Source organism: Leuresthes tenuis, unplaced genomic scaffold (genome assembly GCF_036924035.1).
Source record: "Leuresthes tenuis unplaced genomic scaffold, fLeuTen1.0.hap1 SCAF_20, whole genome shotgun sequence".
NCBI lineage: Eukaryota > Metazoa > Chordata > Actinopteri > Atheriniformes > Atherinopsidae > Leuresthes > Leuresthes tenuis.
In genome coordinates this window covers 13,394,206-13,412,208 of record NW_027325374.1, presented here as the reverse complement: position 1 = coordinate 13,412,208, position 18,003 = coordinate 13,394,206, and the positions used below count along the sequence as shown (strand labels likewise).

Here is an 18,003-nt window from a genome sequence, read left to right as displayed (position 1 = left end):
AAACCTCCTAATGCACAGACTTTGATTTTGAACACAATTTGAACTTCTCCTTGCCATTTGGTTTAAGTAAGATAAATATAAAACTCAAGCTCTGACTTTAAGTAGTTTTTTAGGCAAAAAACTCATATAACTCCTCATATAAAGAATGCAGGGCCTGAGGATGAAAATAACCTAATTCAAAGTGTGACTATTTATTGGCTACTGATTAAACAAAGAAATAGTACCATACAATATTAACTTTTGAGGGTGCCTACTGTTATATGTCATACTTCCACTCAGCTATTTCTGTAAGACATGTTTATTTCAACTCTACCATTTTATTTGTGAGTAGTTTAAAAAAAAAAGTTTCACCAAACCCTTCCATGACTTCTCGTGGTTTCAGTCAAATAAAAAAAAACAGTATCTTTCATTCGCCACCATCTTTCCTTCACTGTTCAGACAGAAAACTTTATGGCGCATGTGGGATGTGAGAATTGCGCGTCTGGTCTGGCAGGTCGTGAATGATTATAGCGCAGTTGGAGAAGCATTTGACATTTGTTACACGTCCCCATCGTGCCAACCGAGGAACAGCCGCCTGAGCTTGTGTTACCGCTGAGTCTTTTTTTAGCCTGTACATTTTAGGGGGGAGTCTGCGGAAAGTGGCGTGTAATCCCGTCAAGTCGTTGGCGTTTTGCAGGTGTCTTTAATGTGGAACTGAGCCACTGAGTGACGCAAAGTAGCCCGGAATAGTCAACGGCGTTTGTGCGGCCGTTCGGTTCGCAGCCCCGGTGTTTACTAAAGCGAGTTCCCCCCCTCGAGAAGACTGACTGCGGGGAAGGACGCGCTGCAATGAACCGGTGAGGCTGCCGCTACATGAGCGGACAATTCCCTGCGAGGTTGTCGTTACATTGTTTTTCAAATGAAGCCAGAGCTCAACGTTATATCTCTTGGTCAACTCACTCATATGTTAAGTATAACAGACTAGAATACAAATGTGATGCAAACATGCATGCAGAATTAGGTGATAGTAACCTACTGTCAGTAGTACTGCTATTTGCTTGGTGCATTTCCCTCAAGGGAATAGATTTTCAGCCAAATAAGACAAGAAGGATATATTAGATAATGCCACAGAGAGGCTAACTTTCTAATTGTGTAGTGCGTTTTTTATGGGGTTTTTCAGGGTTGAAAAGTGCAAATTACTATTATAGGAAAGAAAGTAGATCAACTTTGTAAAATGTTTGCAAAGCGGCATTTCCACAGTGACTACTGAGAACTGGTTCAAAGCGGATCCTCTCATGATCTACTGGAGGTCTCAGAGGACATTGCAAAGTATAACCTGCCACCAATCCAGTCTCTCTGTCTAAGCAGGTCCGTTACAGTGGAGCACTACAAGGCGGCCATGGTGCTCAGTGGTGCTGGTGATGCTCTGGGCTACAGGAATCAATTGTGGGAGTACAATGAATCTGGACCAGCTATTCACCAGGTTGGTGTGGTAATGCCACAAAGTGGGGGCTCTTGTTTTTGCTAGATGAGGACATTTCAATGTCATGAAAACATGAGCGCATCTTAAATTTGACAGCGGCAACATGTTAGAAAAACAAAAGGGCTGTAAAAATGTTTTAGCAAAGTGCCAAAAGACATGTGCAAATTGTGGAATATCTTTCATTATAATGTTCATCAATGTGAAGTTGTGAAGACTTCAAATATTCCATAATCTACAGTCAGAGAATCTGGAGACGTCTCTGTGTACATGGGATGGGGCTGAGAATCAGTTTTGCATGCCCGCAGTCTTGGGGCAGAAAAAACAGGCATGATTCTGTCAGGGAAATCACTGCATGGACTCCAGAGCATTTCCAGAAGTCACAGTCTGTGAGCACGGTTCACCCTGCCGTCCACAAATGCAGATTAAAGCTCTATCATGCAGAGAAGAAGCCATATGTGAACATGATCAAGAAACGCTGCCGTCTCATCCGGGTCAAAGCTCATTTTAAATGGACTGAGGCAAAGTGGGAAACTGTTCTGTGGTCAGATGAATCTAAATTTTTAATTCTGTTTGGAAATCTCGGACATCCTGTCCTCTGGATGAAAGAGGAGGAGAAGCAGGAAGCTTGTTCAGAAGCCTGCATCTCTGATGGTTGGATGGTGCATTTGTGTCTATTGAACTGGCAAGTTGCACATCTGGAAAGGCACCATCAGTGCTCAAAGAATATATGTCACATATCAGAATCAGTTTGTTTCTGATATGTTGGCTTTGATAGATCTTGTCCATAAGCACTTTGTGGAGGAATACAGGTTTTAGAGCAACATATGCTCCCATCCAGATGACATCTTTCTCAGGGAAGGCTTTGCATATTTCAGGAGGACAATTCTAAACAATTCTGAATGTCTTTCCTCATCCTTTCTGGCTCTGCAGGAGCTGCAGGAGCTCGGTGGCCTGAAGAACATCAAGGCTGAGCGTCCCGATTGGCCGGTGAGCGATGACACAGTTCTGCATCTGGCAACAGCTGAAGGACTGGCAACTGGTGAGGTCAAAATCCCTCTGAACCCATGTGTTACTCTGCCGTTTCCACCCCTGCTGTTGCTTGTTATGTTTCAAATGAGGATTTGATTGGATTGATCAGACCTTATCAGAACACAGCACATCGCACCCTCCTCCTCAAGAGCGCCAGCTAAAGGTTACATCTAATTTCCAGTCATGCCTTGATTTGCTGCTCTATTATGGCTCTACACAAGTGCAAAGACGGAGACGGAAATTCAACTTGACCTTTACTGTGATAAGGCAAACAACCTGCTCTGTACACAGATCAGTTTCATCTTAAATGTCTGCAGTTTGAACAAGTTGTCGTCTCCCTTCGCAGGGAAGACGGGGGAGGAGCTCCTGCATGAGGTGGCTGCTCGTTACGTGGAGGGAATGAAAGACATGGATGGGAGGAAACCAGGCCCTTCAAGCATTCTGGGTAAGTGTTTATTGGGAACTCGTACCACGTCTGCTGGTTGCAGTAATGTAACTTCAATTTGCACTTCATTTTTTTTTTTTTTTTAGGCATTTCCCAGCTGAAGCCAGGAGAGGAAGGGGGGTACAGAGTGCTATATAACCCTGAGGGGACAGGCTGTGGAGCTGCTATGAGGTCCATGTGTATTGGACTGAGGTTAGACACAAGAATGCACTTTTAATAGCTCTTTCTTATTAGTATGCAACTCAGTATATATATATATATATATGCTTTTTTTATTTGTGTAGTTAAGCACTTTTTACTGTCAGTAACACTAAAGTATTGCTTTCCTTGAGGGTATCTTAAGGATGTCCTGCTGAAACTTTATCTTCACAGATTGTTTTTGATGTATAGAAATGTACAAATTGATGCAGATTCATGTGCAAAATATTGATACACTAAGTTTGTATTTTTTTAAACACTCCAGGAGTCAGTGCACCCCTCTGTTGTTTTATGATGTGATGTAATCAGTCTTCCCCTGGAATTTAGTTGCGTTCGTCTATCACCGGATGTTTTCAGCTCCATGAAATGTATATGTTAATGTTGCCTTTCATCAGAGGTAAACCCATTTATCAAACACACCCATCTGGCCAAAAAAAACCCAGATCTAACTTTCAAACAGACTCGTAGAGGAGCAGTTGTGGCAGATGTGACGTCAGCTGGCAACAGAGATCATCACAGTCATCCATAGTGGTTGAGATCAGCTGTACATCTGATGTTCTCAACATGACAAGATGTAGGCGTTCTCATTAAAGATGGGATTCCTTTTTTCTAGGCCCCTGCGCCCTAGAACAGGAAAACCTCAGTAATCAGACAAACGTATAGTCAGAATTAAAAATTTATCAATACGATAACAAAGTTATAAAAAGATTTAATTAAAAATAAATAAGTCAAAAGATGCAAGGCAGCTCGAGTATCCTCAGTAATAAACACTAATAAAGACTTATTAATCCACACCAGGTATCCGAAGCCTGACCAGCTGTTGTCATTGGTTGCCGTTGCTGTGGAGACAGGCCGGATGACCCACCCACACCCCACGGGTTTCCTGGGCGCTGTAGCAGCAGCCCTTTTCACCTCGTATGCCGTCCAGCGCAGACCAATCACCACTTGGGGTCTGGGCCTGATCAACGAAGCCTGCCCAATAGCGAAGATGTTTGTTCGGGGTCGAGAGTTTGCCGTGGAGGAAACCGAGAGAGACTGGGACTACTTCTGTGACAAGTGGCAGTGGTATGTGCTGCTGAAATCAGGATGTTCTAGGTTGTCTTAAACTACTTCAGTATCGGTTTGCAACATCAGCAGCTCTCACGGCCGGTTCAGGCATCAAGGTAAACGGATGGTGACACGACATTGTTGGGAAATGTCCTTCGGAAGGGTTCGCACCTCATTTGTATTCTAACCCACAGCCTCTAATGGAGAGATAAGACTGATGGACAAATTGATTACTTACCTGTCGATTTAAATCAATATTTCGGTGGCCTCCAGGTCCATCAGGTTAATAGAGGTTATTTGAAGAAAAAGAAATTAAAGGTGTTTAACATCTTGTAATCTGCACTGGCAGGGAAAAAAATGTCACAGCCTACACAAAACTAAGACATCTTACCTCTGTTCACAGGTATCTGGATGTGAGGGGCATCTCTTGTGGAGTGGGACCTGTAATTTGGCCCTCCGCCTATGGCCCAGCTGAGAGGGATGAGGCCTATAAGACCTTCAGTCTGTCTGGCTGGGCAGGACGCAGCGGACACGACGCTCCAATGATAGCGCTGGATGCCTTGCTGGGGTCAGGCCCAGACTGGGAGGAGCTGATGAGCAGAGCTGGTTTCCATGGGGGTCAGTCGTTCTTTGGTATACTTTGCTAATGTGACCTTTAAGGGAAGTATTGTCTTAATTTTAATTGTGCCAAACCTTTCCCTAAAGAAAAAAAAAAAAGTTAATAAGTGTTCTCTATCTTCTGCCTTGTTCATGCTTTAGTGTTAAGCTCTAACTATATTGTGAATGTGCCTCATGATTTAAATGTTTAAACTGGAATAAAATAAAATGTTATGCAGGCTCACTACTAACTCAGTCTGACACAACTGACAACACAACATCATCACGGATCGAGGCCAGAAAATTCGTCTTTGTGTTATGAGTTTAAATATGCCGCTGCTAAGACCAGCCATTCAGACTCAGAGTTAATAAATAACTACTGGGTAACGAACGAGAGGAAAACTTGCATTCGATGAACAGAGATGTCCAGATTCCAGCTTTAATATTCCAAAACTGATGCTGAAAAGTGTCGATATTTTTGATTTAGTTAGTTTAAGGCCTCCAGCTTCAACACTGGAATATTACATCTTTATATTTTCATTATACATCAGTATTTGGAGTACCTTTCCTATCCTGAAAAGATGACATGATAAATGTTGAAACTATTTGAATACACTCAAGTTTTTTTCTTCCGCTGTCTAACCAAGGCCTGTGGTCCTCTGTTCATCAACAAATCCAAACCACACCTTTCACCCTTGGGTGAGCTTCGGTCAGTGTGACTCTTAGGTATGTAAATTCCACCGGCAGAACTCATTCTGTTGTCTCTACATTCCTGACCAGGGGACAGCGACAGCACTGCAGCGATCGCCTGCTGCATTTGGGGTCTCCTCCACGGCACCGCAGGGGTTCCTGAGGGCAACTACTGCAATCTGGAGTACCGGGAGCGACTGGAGCGTTGCGCCGAACAGCTCTATGCCCTGTCACATTGATAAGGCAGTGACAACCTGCAGCCCAGACCAAGTGTGCCCGAACATGTTGCTGTGAAGGGAAACTAGGACACACTGACGTAAAACTAACAGGCACACTCAGTAGTGCATTGATCTGTTGTGCTGTCATTGAGCAACAGAGTGTGTTGTCATACCTGCCTGAAGGGAAAACGCTGTCCCACTAACCCAAAGAGTCATTTCTGCCCCAAGGACAGTGTGCCTCCTGAAGATGGCAGTCGGGCTGATGTGTGCAGGGGTCCCCCTAGCGAATGTTTTCAAACAACACGGAGCGGTTTCACTGTGCAAATAAGACTGGAAGCTAAAAAGCCCTCCCCCGGGAGGTAATTACTTCATTTTGTCAACCTGAGATAATGAATGCTCAGCGAGCTTCACATTAAATGTGTTCTTGCAGAAGACTAATGAAAAAATAAACATCTGTATCTCATCATGGCTGCTGAGTTTGTTCAAGCAGGAATGCTCACTGCAATAGTCCAGACAAGCACAATTAATGACCGAATAAACTTTTAAACAAAACCTTTGTAGTTGAGTTGAAAACTTTATTTTTTGGTCATTGTATTTTACTTTATTTTTTTTCACTTTTTTTTGTCTTGTTCATTTTTTATTAATTAAATGTTCCTACAGGAGAGAAGAGGGGTAAATGGGTGGTCTTAACTAATAGTTTAAAAATTATTTGCTAAAAGTCCCCTCTCGTCTTCACATTCTTCCTTTCATGCTGTATATTCATGAGAATCCCATTTGTGTCGTGGTACTTAGAAAACCTCACAAGGCTAAAAACACATTTCTGGAAGATAAAGGGTCTGCTGCTGTTTTTCCATCTGTTTTTCACTCTCCCGCTGGTTCACCCAGCAAGGTTCCTCACGTCTCAAGAAATGGGAAGAAGTTGGAGGGAAAAGCTCGGCAGCGGGAGGGGGCGGACGTCGCTGCTGTCCTCTCGTCTTCGTCATCATTAAAAAAAGGTCCTCCTTGTCTGGGGCTGACACAGAGATTTGTACTGATGAACAACATTACAGCAGAACGATAAGGTGCTGTGAGAATCTCTTCTCTCCTCTGTATGATTCTGTCGGTTTATTACGAGTCATATTTTCCTGGGCCTAATGTCCAGCAGGTAAGGGAGGGGTGGGGTGCAGTTTGGGAGGCAGAAGAATTTAGTTTCCAGGCGGATGGAATGAAGCAGGGTGTGTTTGTACCTGCATTGCTGTAAGAGAGGAGAAGAAGAAGAAATGTAAAGGCCATACTTCCAACAGACAGTTTTATTTGACTCTTCAGTTTTTTGCATTACTTCTCATACCTTGTGGGTGTCCTATGTAAAAGTGCGGATGTGCTCCTTGCTGAGGTCCGTGCTGAGGGACTCCCCCCGGACCCTGCTGAGGCTGTAACATCACTAACTGGGGTTGACCATGGCTACCTGAGTGGTGAGGACCTGACATAGCTCCTTGTACATGGGCCTGGTGGAGGATATAGATGAAAAAAAATTAGATCAGAACAAAAAGCCTTCAGTTTAAACAATACTGCATGGTTACATTTAATGCCTCCTTATAAAGCACGATCTAACTAAAAGTACAATATTTATGCTTGTAGAGCAGATGAATAGAGCCATACCTGTGCTATCTGTCCCAGGGGGTAATTGGGCGGGATGCCCTGGTGGCTGTGAATGCTGTACCCCTGAATGGGGTAAGAGCTCTGTGGAGACGTGTGGCCTGGAGGCATGTTAGGTGGTGTTGGTGCCGACAAAGGACCTGAGTGGTATAAGGACTGAGGCTGTGGGCCGGACTGGGCGTTCTGAAAGAAGATATCAGACAGATAAAAAATAATAGCTGTGTCGCACCATCTGAGTTTAATCCTGAGGGGTAGGCTGAACTTATGCTTCCTCTCAAAAGTAAGACCCAAACTAGTTTTGCAGCTCCACTTATTTTAATGGAAGGAAATCAAAATGTCCTGAACAACATGCTGTATTTTTCAGTACTAGAAGTTAATAGGTAATGCCAAAACCTATCACGGTATAATGTGGTTAGACTGCTTTAAAAACAAACAATCAGCTTTAACTAATAGTTTTACTAATGAATACATTCTGCGTAGCGAGGTGTACAACATGTAACTGAAGCTTGGGATACTTAAATAACTTATAAAATCACATTTACACAGAAGGAAAAATGCAATCAAGCAGGATGGAAATGTGAAACTGAAACTTGGTCATCTGGATGAAAATGTGACAACATAACCATGCTGCACAGGCAGGGCTGAAACCTCGGCTCATTCCTATTGGGGGTGTTGTACCTGTCCAGGGCTGGGTGCAGCATGCTGGGGTGGGGGCTGGTTGCCTGTTGGGGTACTGGAGGGTTGAGGCTGATGAACTGCGCCCGAGTGATGGGAGAAAGACTGCGGAGCTACACAGAAAAGATCAATTTGGCAACAGATTTGACTTTGTTTGAAAAACTTGAAGTATGGAAGCAATATGTTTTTGATGTGCGACTGCTCACTCCATGCATTATATATATTTTCACTTTCATCCATAATCACTCACCATAGATGCCTTGCTGTGGTCCTTGAGGTCCATCCCCCTGTGAAGGGAACTGTGGGCCTCCTGGTGGTCCAAGAGCTTGTGGGTGGGGACCACCACCTTGAGCCATCATCCTGGCTCCACCTTGTAGCATGGAGTACATTGGCTGTAGAGGGCAGAAAAGAGAAACTCTAAAAAATCTTTCCATCTCAATATACTAAAGAGTTGCCACTCATCATAAAATACACCCTCTAACAATTTAAAGCTTACAGCTTTGATTTTTTACCTGTCCAGGGTAGGATGTCATGGCCTGGATGACCTGCTGCTGGCTGTACTGAGGGTTGTACTGAAGGTAGGACTGTGGGTAAGGGGACGCCACCAGAGGAGCCCCAGCTGCTGATGCAGCAGCTTGCAGCATTGGCTGAGCGGAGGTACCATGATCAGACCGCGGAGCCACTACTGAGCCTGGTGACAGGAAGGAATTATGAAGACGACAGAAACATGCAGGACAAAACATTATGTGCCACAAATTTATTATTTATGAAGATCATTAAGTGAAAATGGAAAATTAAAGGAGATCATGACACACAGTACTGGAGGAAGTCTGCATTTACCTTTGGTCCTGGGGTATTTTCCTTGGTTGACAGTGGACATGGTGTACTGGTACATGGGTGGAGGCTGAAAAAGAAAGGGTCGGCAGGTTAACCCAGGCAGAACTAATGCTATGTAGATAAAAAAAAATCTTCCAAGTAGAAATTCATAAAGAGCATTATTATACTAATCAAAAACTGAAACAACATAGGAACTAAAGAATTTAAGTTTGTCATCAGAGACCGTAATTACACACCAACATCCCTGTAACAGTTGTTACAATGAAAGAAACATTGACGTATGTTTAGGTGTTACTAACATACCTGCACAGAGTGGATCTGTGAGACATAGGAGAGGTAAGGAGTGTTGTAGATTGGCCCCTGCCCGCCTGGGTGCTGCAGGACCACTGGGCTTTGAGGAGTTGGCCGAGGGGGGGTGGGTGCAGTGTTGGGCTTTGTCTGTGTGAAACAGAACACATTATACATTAAAATCATAAATTAACATGTGTGTTTTGCCTTGTAAGATAAAATACTACTACAAGGGATATTTCCTTCTTTTCACCAGGTGGAATACTTCTGAGCTGTCAGTGTCTTACCTGCCGTACATCTAACATCTAAAACTACTCAAACCTAAAAAGAGTCAAATCCATTCAAGCGAGAGCTATATTGTCTATTTTTCAGACAGCTGATGGATGGGTCCGCTGCTGCCTTCTTGATCGCAGAATATCCATGTAGCAAAAAGGTCCAGGCAGCAACGGTGTGACATAACACGGGCAGAGGTGACGGGGTCAAAATTCAGAGCAGAACTATGAAACTTTTTAGTTTTTTTTGGATGAGTAGCTTTTAGCTTTTCTTTCAGAAAACATTCTGCTTAACCCCCACCCCCCTCTTTTATTTCCAGCCAGGAGATTCTCCAGCAGAAAACCTTCCGCTTTGATGCACTTGTGTGAAAAACAACTGCAGAAAAAGTCCGGACCAAATGGTCCTCACTTTCATGTGAAACAGCATCCATGTGTGAAACTGGCTTAGCATTATCAAATATCTATTTATTCTTTTCCATTACACTGACTTACCATGGGCATTTGAGGTTTGACGGGGTTAAACTCTTTAGCGTTCGGGTTCAGGGTTGATTTCTTTACTTGACTAGAAGATAAAAAGAATTGTTAGACGCATGAATCAGAATAACCGTATGCAAGCAAAAACAAACTGTTACCGATGCTAAATCAGTTGTCCTTTAAACTCACTCTGGTACACCCTCTGTTCGTTCCGTTGTCTCAGACTTGACATCTTCACTTCCCGGGGTCCTTGCCGGCTGAGGGGTGGCTGGTGATTGCCTGTCTGAAAGTGGTGTCGTTGTGTTGGTGCTTGCAGCATCCTTGGTTGCATCCTCAGTGGGAGCTGGTGAGAGTTGAGGCTGAGGCTGGGAAGGGCTGGGAGCTGGAGGCTGAGCTTTGGGCTCTGAAGCAGGGTGAGCGTCTGATGGCGAGGGTTTGGTAGCGTTGGATTGGGCGACCTCACTGACTGAAGCAGGAGCTGCTGCTGGAGAACTGGGAGAGCTAGAGGTGCCTCCGCTTGGCTGAAGCTGGAAGACAGAAACAGGTAAATGACAACGGTGACAATCAGAGATGAGACATTTGGAAAACTGTGAGAAGCCCAGCTAATTACTTTATGATTTATTTATTATACTATAGGATTCATTATCAGTTCCCAGACTCCATTAGGAACTGGGAAAAGGAGCAATTAAATTAGCTGCTCCATCGGGATCAGTTTCACAACTTCTTAATGAGGAAGTTTTTTTTAAACCTGCACCTTATTTCTGGCATAAAATACGATCATTTCCCATTATATGGATAATACGCAGCTCTCAAGTGATATAAATACCGCCTGAAGGACGCCGACTTTCACCAAAATGGTATCGATGAGTCGATCAACATATTTTATGCCAGGTCCAGGTTTAAAAAATAAAATAAAACTAAAAAAAACAACTTGAAATTGTTTTTACACTATTTTCTGTGACTTTGAATGAATGCAAAAACTAACTTTCCGTACATGTATACCTCTGTGTATGTATTCCCTCTGTGTGAATAAAAACTAACACCATGAAAGGAGCAAGACTGTAATCAGTTCAATTCAGTTAAAGAAATCTACTGATACCGAGTAGGCCATCTCCCACTCAGAGTCAAGTAATGAATATTATTAGTCATAACTACATGAATGAGACAGGATTGAGGTTTCAAATGGAAACCAAGTAATCAGCAATGTCTGTGTCTGAGACGGCCTTCTGTTTGGTGATAATTTCCTCATTTCACACCTCACTGTAAGACAGTTGCACGCTTACCCTAAATTCTTTGCCAAATTTCCGCAGCTCTTCAATATGCGACCTTTGCTGGACTGAGGGAGCCGGTAGAAGAGATAAAGGGGGAAAAAAGTTACTTAAATAACACTCCAAACTAAGCAGTGCCAGGAACACAAAAACTGTCATTCTGAACAAGCCGATTGTGCTTGCTTTTTATTCATTTGCCAAGTTAAGACTTTACATTCCAAGTAGGTAACCTTTACTAGACTGAAGCACACATACCTTTATTGCTTTTGCCGTCCTCGGTGTTGCTCGGACTCTCCACAGAGCGTTCTTTTGCAGCTGTGCCAAGGATCACATTCACTGTAAAGAAAACAAACTGAAAGTCAAATATTTGTGGAACTTAATTTGAATCCTAGCCTTGAATGCATCTTGCCTACTGCTTCCAGGCTACCGTCTCATCAAAGCTTGGGTCTTTAAAGGAGACGGATGGTCTTAACTTTTATTTCAACTGTTTGTATACTTTTGCTATACGATAAAAAATAAAAAATAAAAATCTTGGTGAGACTGTACCATCAACAGGAAAGAGAGGGGCGGGGCCAGATGTCTTCTGGGTAGGCATGGAGACGGAAGAAGTGTCCAAATAAGGTGTGTCCTGGGAAGAGCCTGATTTAGGGGAACGAGCAGCTGCAGGGACATAAGTAAAGTAAAATGAGCTTTTTTTGCAAATGGCATCAATAATATCAGAGACAACCTGGAAACTGAAGTTGAGCGAGTGTGACTGAAGACCTACCTGCAGGCTGAGAGTGTGAGTTTGGAGTGCGGCTTGTCCTGCTCGACTGAGGCGGTCTTTGGGCTTTAGGAGATGTTCTAGCTGAGACTGCAGAGAAAAAAAAATAATAAAAATAAATCAATATAAAAATTGGCCTTGGTGAAATGCACACATGGGACAGCAGCTGAGACAACAGTTACCTCCATTAACAGGTCTGCCACCATCAGACAGTGAGTTGGAATGAGAAACTGCATGTCCATGTGGGGCTGGGGGGCTGGTTGGGGACGTGGCAGTGGAGGCAGAAGCTGGGGTGGGTGCTTGTCCGCCAGGAGAGGCAGGTGTGTATGGACTTGCAGGACCAGAGCCTGGGCTGGGGCTTCCCTGTGGGTGGTGGGGAGCACCTCGACCTGACAGAGGGCTGCTTCTCTCTGAAGGCGAGATCCCTGGCTGGGGTCCAGTAGCAGAGGGCAGCGGCGGTCTGGGGGATGAGGATGAGGAGGATGGAGGGGTGGAGCGGTAACCTCCGCCAAGACGGTTGTGCGGTGAAGGCCCGCCAGGACCTCTTTCGGCTCGCTCTCGTTCCCGATTCATCTCTCTCTGACGCTGAGGTAATGGAATGTACTTGCCCTCCCTGACAAAGTAACAAAGTCCATCAAACACACATGGCTGACTTAACTTAGAAAACACTTAAACTTGCTGTTGTCAAAAAATAAAAATCAAGAAACTAAACTTTGAGGCTAGAAAGTGTGCAAAGTTCACAATAAGTTGAAATAGCTGGAGTGTTGAGACAGACTGAAAAAAAGAAGTTCTAATGGTTGTAAACTTAATCTTAGTTTAAACCATCCACCTGTACAAGGCAGCTGCATTTCAAACCAGTTTGTGTGTTCAGCCGTGTATAATAAATCATTGACTTTCATAAAGACTGTACTAATTTTTCAAGTGTAAAGTACTCTTAAGTATTGTTTCAGTATGCACAACAAAAAGTTGGTAAATATCAAATGCAGGGGAATCACTACGACTATCCATCTCATCTCCATCAGCCAATCTCACCTGTTGCTGGCTCCAGGACTGTCTCGGCCTCTTTCCCGCTCTCTGTCACGGGGGCTCTCACGACCCCTCTCCCGATCGTTACCATCCCTCGCTACAGCGCTGTACTTGTCCTCCTCACTTTTGCCCTCATCATTTTCCAGGCCCACGCGATGGCGATACTGGGGGCTTGATTCAATCTCGCTGGCCAGACGAGCAGCGCGTGCCTCCCTTTGCCGAAAGACCTCAGAGTTGCCTCTCTCTAATGGAACTCTATGGTAGCCAGAAAGAAAATTTGAGAACAGAAGAAGAAAAGGCAAAAAATACATTTAATTTTTTTAATTGATGAGGACATAATCAATGCCAGTAACTGTATATGCATGCTCATGTCATCTGTGTCATAATGTTACAACTGTTCACACTCAAAAGGAGACGATGATCATTTTATTAATCCCAAACATTTGTGTTTAGGGAACCATTTTCTCTTGGTACAGTATTTAGATTTAAAAACCAGGTGGAACAATGACATACATGGACATTGATATAATCAAAAATCATGTTGTAAAAAAACAAATAGATAAATAAATCACCATTTCGACTTGTAATCGACAATTCTTTCAAGTCTATCAGCCATCGGAGAAATCCCAAAATGACCAGTTGGATTAACAGAAAATAGAGAAGCCCATATAATTCTTATTCCATCAAATCCACAAACAGGGTGTAAAACAGGACCAAATATTCAAAACTCACTTACGTATACATGGAGAGGCTGGAATCATACGTTGATGTGACTCCATATTTCACTTCATTGAAACGGAACATCTCATTGGCATCCCAACCATTAGACTGAGGAGATAAATCGGTACATTAATGAGGTAGTAATGCAATCAATGCAATAATATGAAGACAGAGTTGTTAATATTATATATGATCATTTAAAACTGCATTTTGGACTGTTTGACTGTAGGCTTTTCTACTTTTTAATATGAGAGAACAACTCACTGCATCATTTTCTAGATCATAACTCTCTCCATTGCTGTCTCCACCATCCCACTTCTGTAAAATCTTCTCTTTATGCTCTCCATTGATGCGGCTGGAGCTGATGGCTGTGTCTGTGAAGGTGTCTAAAAATCATACAGAAAAAGTCAAGACGTCAGAAAAAGATCGAAGATTATTTCCTCTGAAAAGATTTGCCCACAGTCCACATTTCCTACTGCTGCTTTCTTTTAACCGGACAGCAGACAGGTGGAGCAGAACTTCATATTACACACCCCTCCCATTCCCAAGAAACACAAAGGGAAACTTCATACCAGTCAAGTCTGAATCACACTTAGCAAATAATATTCCCCTCATTGCTCAAACTAAATGGATGTTAATCATCAGTTGCAGCACTTGGAAAATATATTACCACGAATCAAGTAAAAAGCATTTACACTATCTAATGTTCACTTGTCTAACAAAAATAAATAAATAATTTATAAGTAAGTTACTAAGAAGAAACTGTGATTGTACGCTGTACCCTGTGAGGAAGTTGTTTCTAACTTTATTGACCCAGTGTGCACACAACACTATGGGTGCATTCGTGGATGTGTTTGTACCTCTGGTGGCATAGTTTAGGTCTACATCTCTACAGATCATCGTAACCAGATCTGAGGGACTGAAGACCATGGTGTCAGTAATGTCCTCTCTTCTTGGTGGAGCCGAGGTTGAGCCTCCTTCTTCACTTTGTTTATGTACAGCATCCACGGCCACCTCGCACTAGCAGGCAGACATCAGGAATAAAGAAGAAATTTGAGGACTGTGTGAACCTGCACTATAGATTTTAAACAACTAAATTAAAAGTCATATTGTGTTTTGACACAGATTTATTAATGCATGATTGCTTACAGTATTTTAACAATTTGGTGCACGTCTTACCCGAGAACTCAGAGTCTTGAAAATGCCTTCAAATACGCTGCCATTTTTCACTCTTATGTCACACGTTGACCCCTGAAACAGAATCAATTTATCTCTTAACTTCATTTGACCAGAAATAATACTAACTGCTTTATAAATCAATGAAACTTCCAAACTGTAAGTACATTGGTGGAGTTACAGAGCGTAGTGAATAGATTGGTTTCTGTGTAACGTCATCTCAGGGGTGTGTGTGTTTACAACAAGGGGGTAGAAAGCAGTGCTCAGCCCAGTTTGTTTAGCAGAGCCAGACTCCTAAACAGAAATAACTACACAGTAAACTTTACTGAATGCCTAAAAAGGTGGATAGAAATTGTTCAAAGTTCTTTGAGCAGAAGAAGACAGTTGAGCCACAGATTTTCTTGTGGGAAAACAATCAGTGATATCCTTGATGATGTTCTGATGATCTGATTACATTGTTAGTCTGGACTGCACTGTTCCACTGCATATAGTGACAATAAGGAAAAAACTCAATCAAATATAATGAGAAACTTTGAGATCCCCCACACTGTTCCTGACAATAGTTGATTTAAGGTGTCTTGTCTTGAGTGGCTGTACTTTGGGGGGTAGAGTGGTTACTATTGAATCATAAGATTATGATCTCCAAGGATTCTTGGGTAGGCTACTGAACCCCACCGGATTCCCTCAGTTGTAAGTGGGATTGGATAAAAGCATCTGATAAATAAATGTAACACACAATCTCCTTCTTCTTCTTCCAGTTGTAAAAAAATCATTTTAACTAGCTATAACCTGCCTTATTCCACAATTTTAGCCACTTTTAAACATAAACAGCAGACCTTTAAAAATAAATTAGGCAAAACAGGTTGGTTGTGTCAAACCTCCAACACCATTGTAATAACGAAAGAGGCTGATGCCAACATTTTCTGTAGAATAATCATGATAAGAATACTGACAACCAGCCAAATGACTCACCACTACAGCTGTGAGGAAATGAAGCATTCTCGCATTGTTGTACACACCCTCAAATACCTATACAGGGGAAAAGATATAAGTATATATCAAGACAAAGTTTCATAGAGATGCAAAAGAAACTTGGTTGTGAAGGAATGTTTACCCCTGAGGTGAGAACATACAAGTTCTACTGAAGAAACATTTGAATACTCCCTTTTGTCAGCAGATCTACTTGACTGAATACGAGTTTAACCAGTTAAAATGCTCTTTTGTCAGATCCATTTCTTGTTGTTACCAAAAAGACTTCAGCCTGACTCTTTAAATGCACACAATATCTCATGCTTCAGTACAATATGTTTTACATCAATTAGGTTTTGTAAATAAAAGGCATAACACTTCCTTATTCCTTAAATTTTACGAAGACCAAAGAACAAAATACTGACTTCTAGATAAAAATGTTTACTAAATAAGAACAAAATGTTCTTTGTGACAGCCCACTTGAAGGATACTCACAGGAGATGACTGGAATGATGGCTTTGCAGATTGTCGATTCCTGCAAGAAACAGTGGTAATTTCTGTTGAAAGCCTGTTAAATCAGTGTCATTCCACATACACACACATAAAAAAAAAGAAACTTCTTTAAAAGCTTTACTTTTTTTCTTCAAAGATTTTTTCCACTTTGTAGATTATGGAGGTGCCAGCTTCTACCTTTTATATTGAAAGTAAAAGCACTAAATGTGGACACTTTTCTAAAGAGGAAAATTATTGTGTCATTTAGTTTTGAACTTCACGTTTTCAATAAGGTGACTCAGACTTATGTGGATGAGAAAATGTCACTTTCAACAAAGAATGCCCACGTGGAATTGTATCGCTGCTAGTCACAGGTTTACAAAACAAAGGGGGACGCTATAAAGACGTGAGTAAACACAAACTCATCTCAAAGTAGGGGCAAAAGATGAGCTCCATAAAAACCTGCAGTGTTTAAGGGTTCGTTATCAAGCTTTTACCAAAAAAAGGCGTCAATTTATAAATTAAAACGTATTTGGAACAACATAAGTCTATTCTTCAACACTGAGAGGCCAGATAAACTTAATTTCGCCTTAAAGCTGATTTGCTGTCCATAGCTTTCACCAACTTAGACCCACCTCACTGATTCGGCTAAGAACAAATAGACCGTTCTTGTTGGTCCACAGTTACTGTCCATCATAAACAACTTAATCTCATTGGTTTACACATGAGCTACAATACCCCAGTCACGCCCACTGGTAACATGGTCCTTTAACCGGTAGGCCTTGCACTCACAGTGCAATCCCCGGACTGTCCTAACAGGAGTACCCCCTCTTGCTTACCTTCCCGCCGGTGTCCTGCTGCCGCTGTTGAAGCCGCTGACTGGAGAGGACATCCCGCCGGGGCCCGATGTTCCGTTTGACGCCTTTCTCCCGCCCGAACCGGGTTGCTGCTGTTGTTTCAGCATTGCGAAGCACAAGGCTTAGACAGTACCAAGTGTAAGCGAACTTATTAAAACTGATACCTCTTGAAGTCAAGCTGCTTTGAAAGCCAACTATCTTTAGCAATATCACCTGTGCTCCGGAGCGCAGAGCCGGTGTAACCTCAGAAAGACCGGCTACTTTAGCAAATGAACACCAGTCGCCTGTGGCCTAAAATCTTAATACAACCCTTCTCGTTAATTAAATTAAATATTATGTATAACTTATCAAATTTTACCAGACTATCTACTTTGCAACCACAGATATTACGTCAAAGCAAGCAACTAATTAAACGACATAAGTTTCCGTGTATATATTTAGCAATAGCTGGCTAATTTAGCATTAGCTTTTGATCCTCAAGCTCACTTCGGGCGCTTTCCCTCCGGGATTCACTCTCTTTCCTCTTTCTTGACGCCTTAACTCCGGCACCGCTGACTCTTTCGTTAAAAACTAAAGACTTGGCGTTATTGTCAGTTGCCGTAAGAGGTTGAAATTTTCAGGTTTCTTACTGAAAACCTGCTGCGGTCGGTCAACACCACCTTTCGGTAGGCTCACTTGACTCAATCCGCGCGCGGCTGACTGGAAACCGGCTGAAAGGGGGAGGGGGCGTTTACGTGCGCGTACGTCTTTCACTTAGTAGTGAGCACGCGTACATGGAATAAGTTGTGCATGAAATCGACATTTGATCGATGCTCTTCCAAAAACAAGAGTAGAGGATATCTGCTGTACACGTGGCAATAACTAC

At 42.6% G+C, this 18,003-nt stretch overlaps 2 protein-coding genes across 3 annotated transcripts; one reads left to right on the top strand and one right to left on the bottom strand.

The window, feature by feature from the left end:
• The first annotated feature begins 470 nt into the window (after positions 1 to 470).
• adprh (ADP-ribosylarginine hydrolase) lies at positions 471 to 6,228 on the top strand. The gene is made up of 8 exons (XM_072373700.1): positions 471 to 836; positions 1,348 to 1,462; positions 2,393 to 2,501; positions 2,838 to 2,936; positions 3,023 to 3,128; positions 3,933 to 4,199; positions 4,585 to 4,799; positions 5,559 to 6,228. The coding sequence occupies exons 1-8, from the start codon at positions 829 to 831 to the stop codon at positions 5,705 to 5,707; spliced, it is 1,068 nt and encodes a 355-aa protein (XP_072229801.1). The 5' UTR covers positions 471 to 828; the 3' UTR covers positions 5,708 to 6,228.
• Positions 6,229 to 6,280: 52 nt separating this feature from the next.
• LOC140278642 (ataxin-2-like protein) lies at positions 6,281 to 17,851 on the bottom strand. 2 transcript variants are annotated; one of them, XM_072373696.1, is made up of 24 exons: positions 17,625 to 17,851; positions 17,121 to 17,230; positions 16,285 to 16,324; positions 15,793 to 15,849; positions 14,824 to 14,895; positions 14,505 to 14,664; positions 13,909 to 14,030; positions 13,661 to 13,752; positions 12,931 to 13,179; positions 12,081 to 12,511; positions 11,902 to 11,988; positions 11,682 to 11,795; positions 11,391 to 11,471; positions 11,151 to 11,203; positions 10,057 to 10,394; positions 9,886 to 9,955; positions 9,137 to 9,271; positions 8,837 to 8,900; positions 8,509 to 8,687; positions 8,247 to 8,388; positions 8,000 to 8,109; positions 7,325 to 7,504; positions 7,014 to 7,170; positions 6,281 to 6,920 (listed from the first exon to the last, which is right to left on the bottom strand). In XM_072373696.1, the coding sequence occupies exons 2-24, from the start codon at positions 17,171 to 17,173 to the stop codon at positions 6,871 to 6,873; spliced, it is 3,036 nt and encodes a 1,011-aa protein (XP_072229797.1). In that variant the 5' UTR covers positions 17,174 to 17,230; positions 17,625 to 17,851; the 3' UTR covers positions 6,281 to 6,870. The 2 variants fall into 2 exon arrangements, with proteins under 2 accessions (XP_072229797.1, XP_072229796.1); XM_072373695.1 differs by having other exon boundaries at positions 17,121 to 17,851.
• Between the last annotated feature and the right edge of the window lie 152 nt (positions 17,852 to 18,003).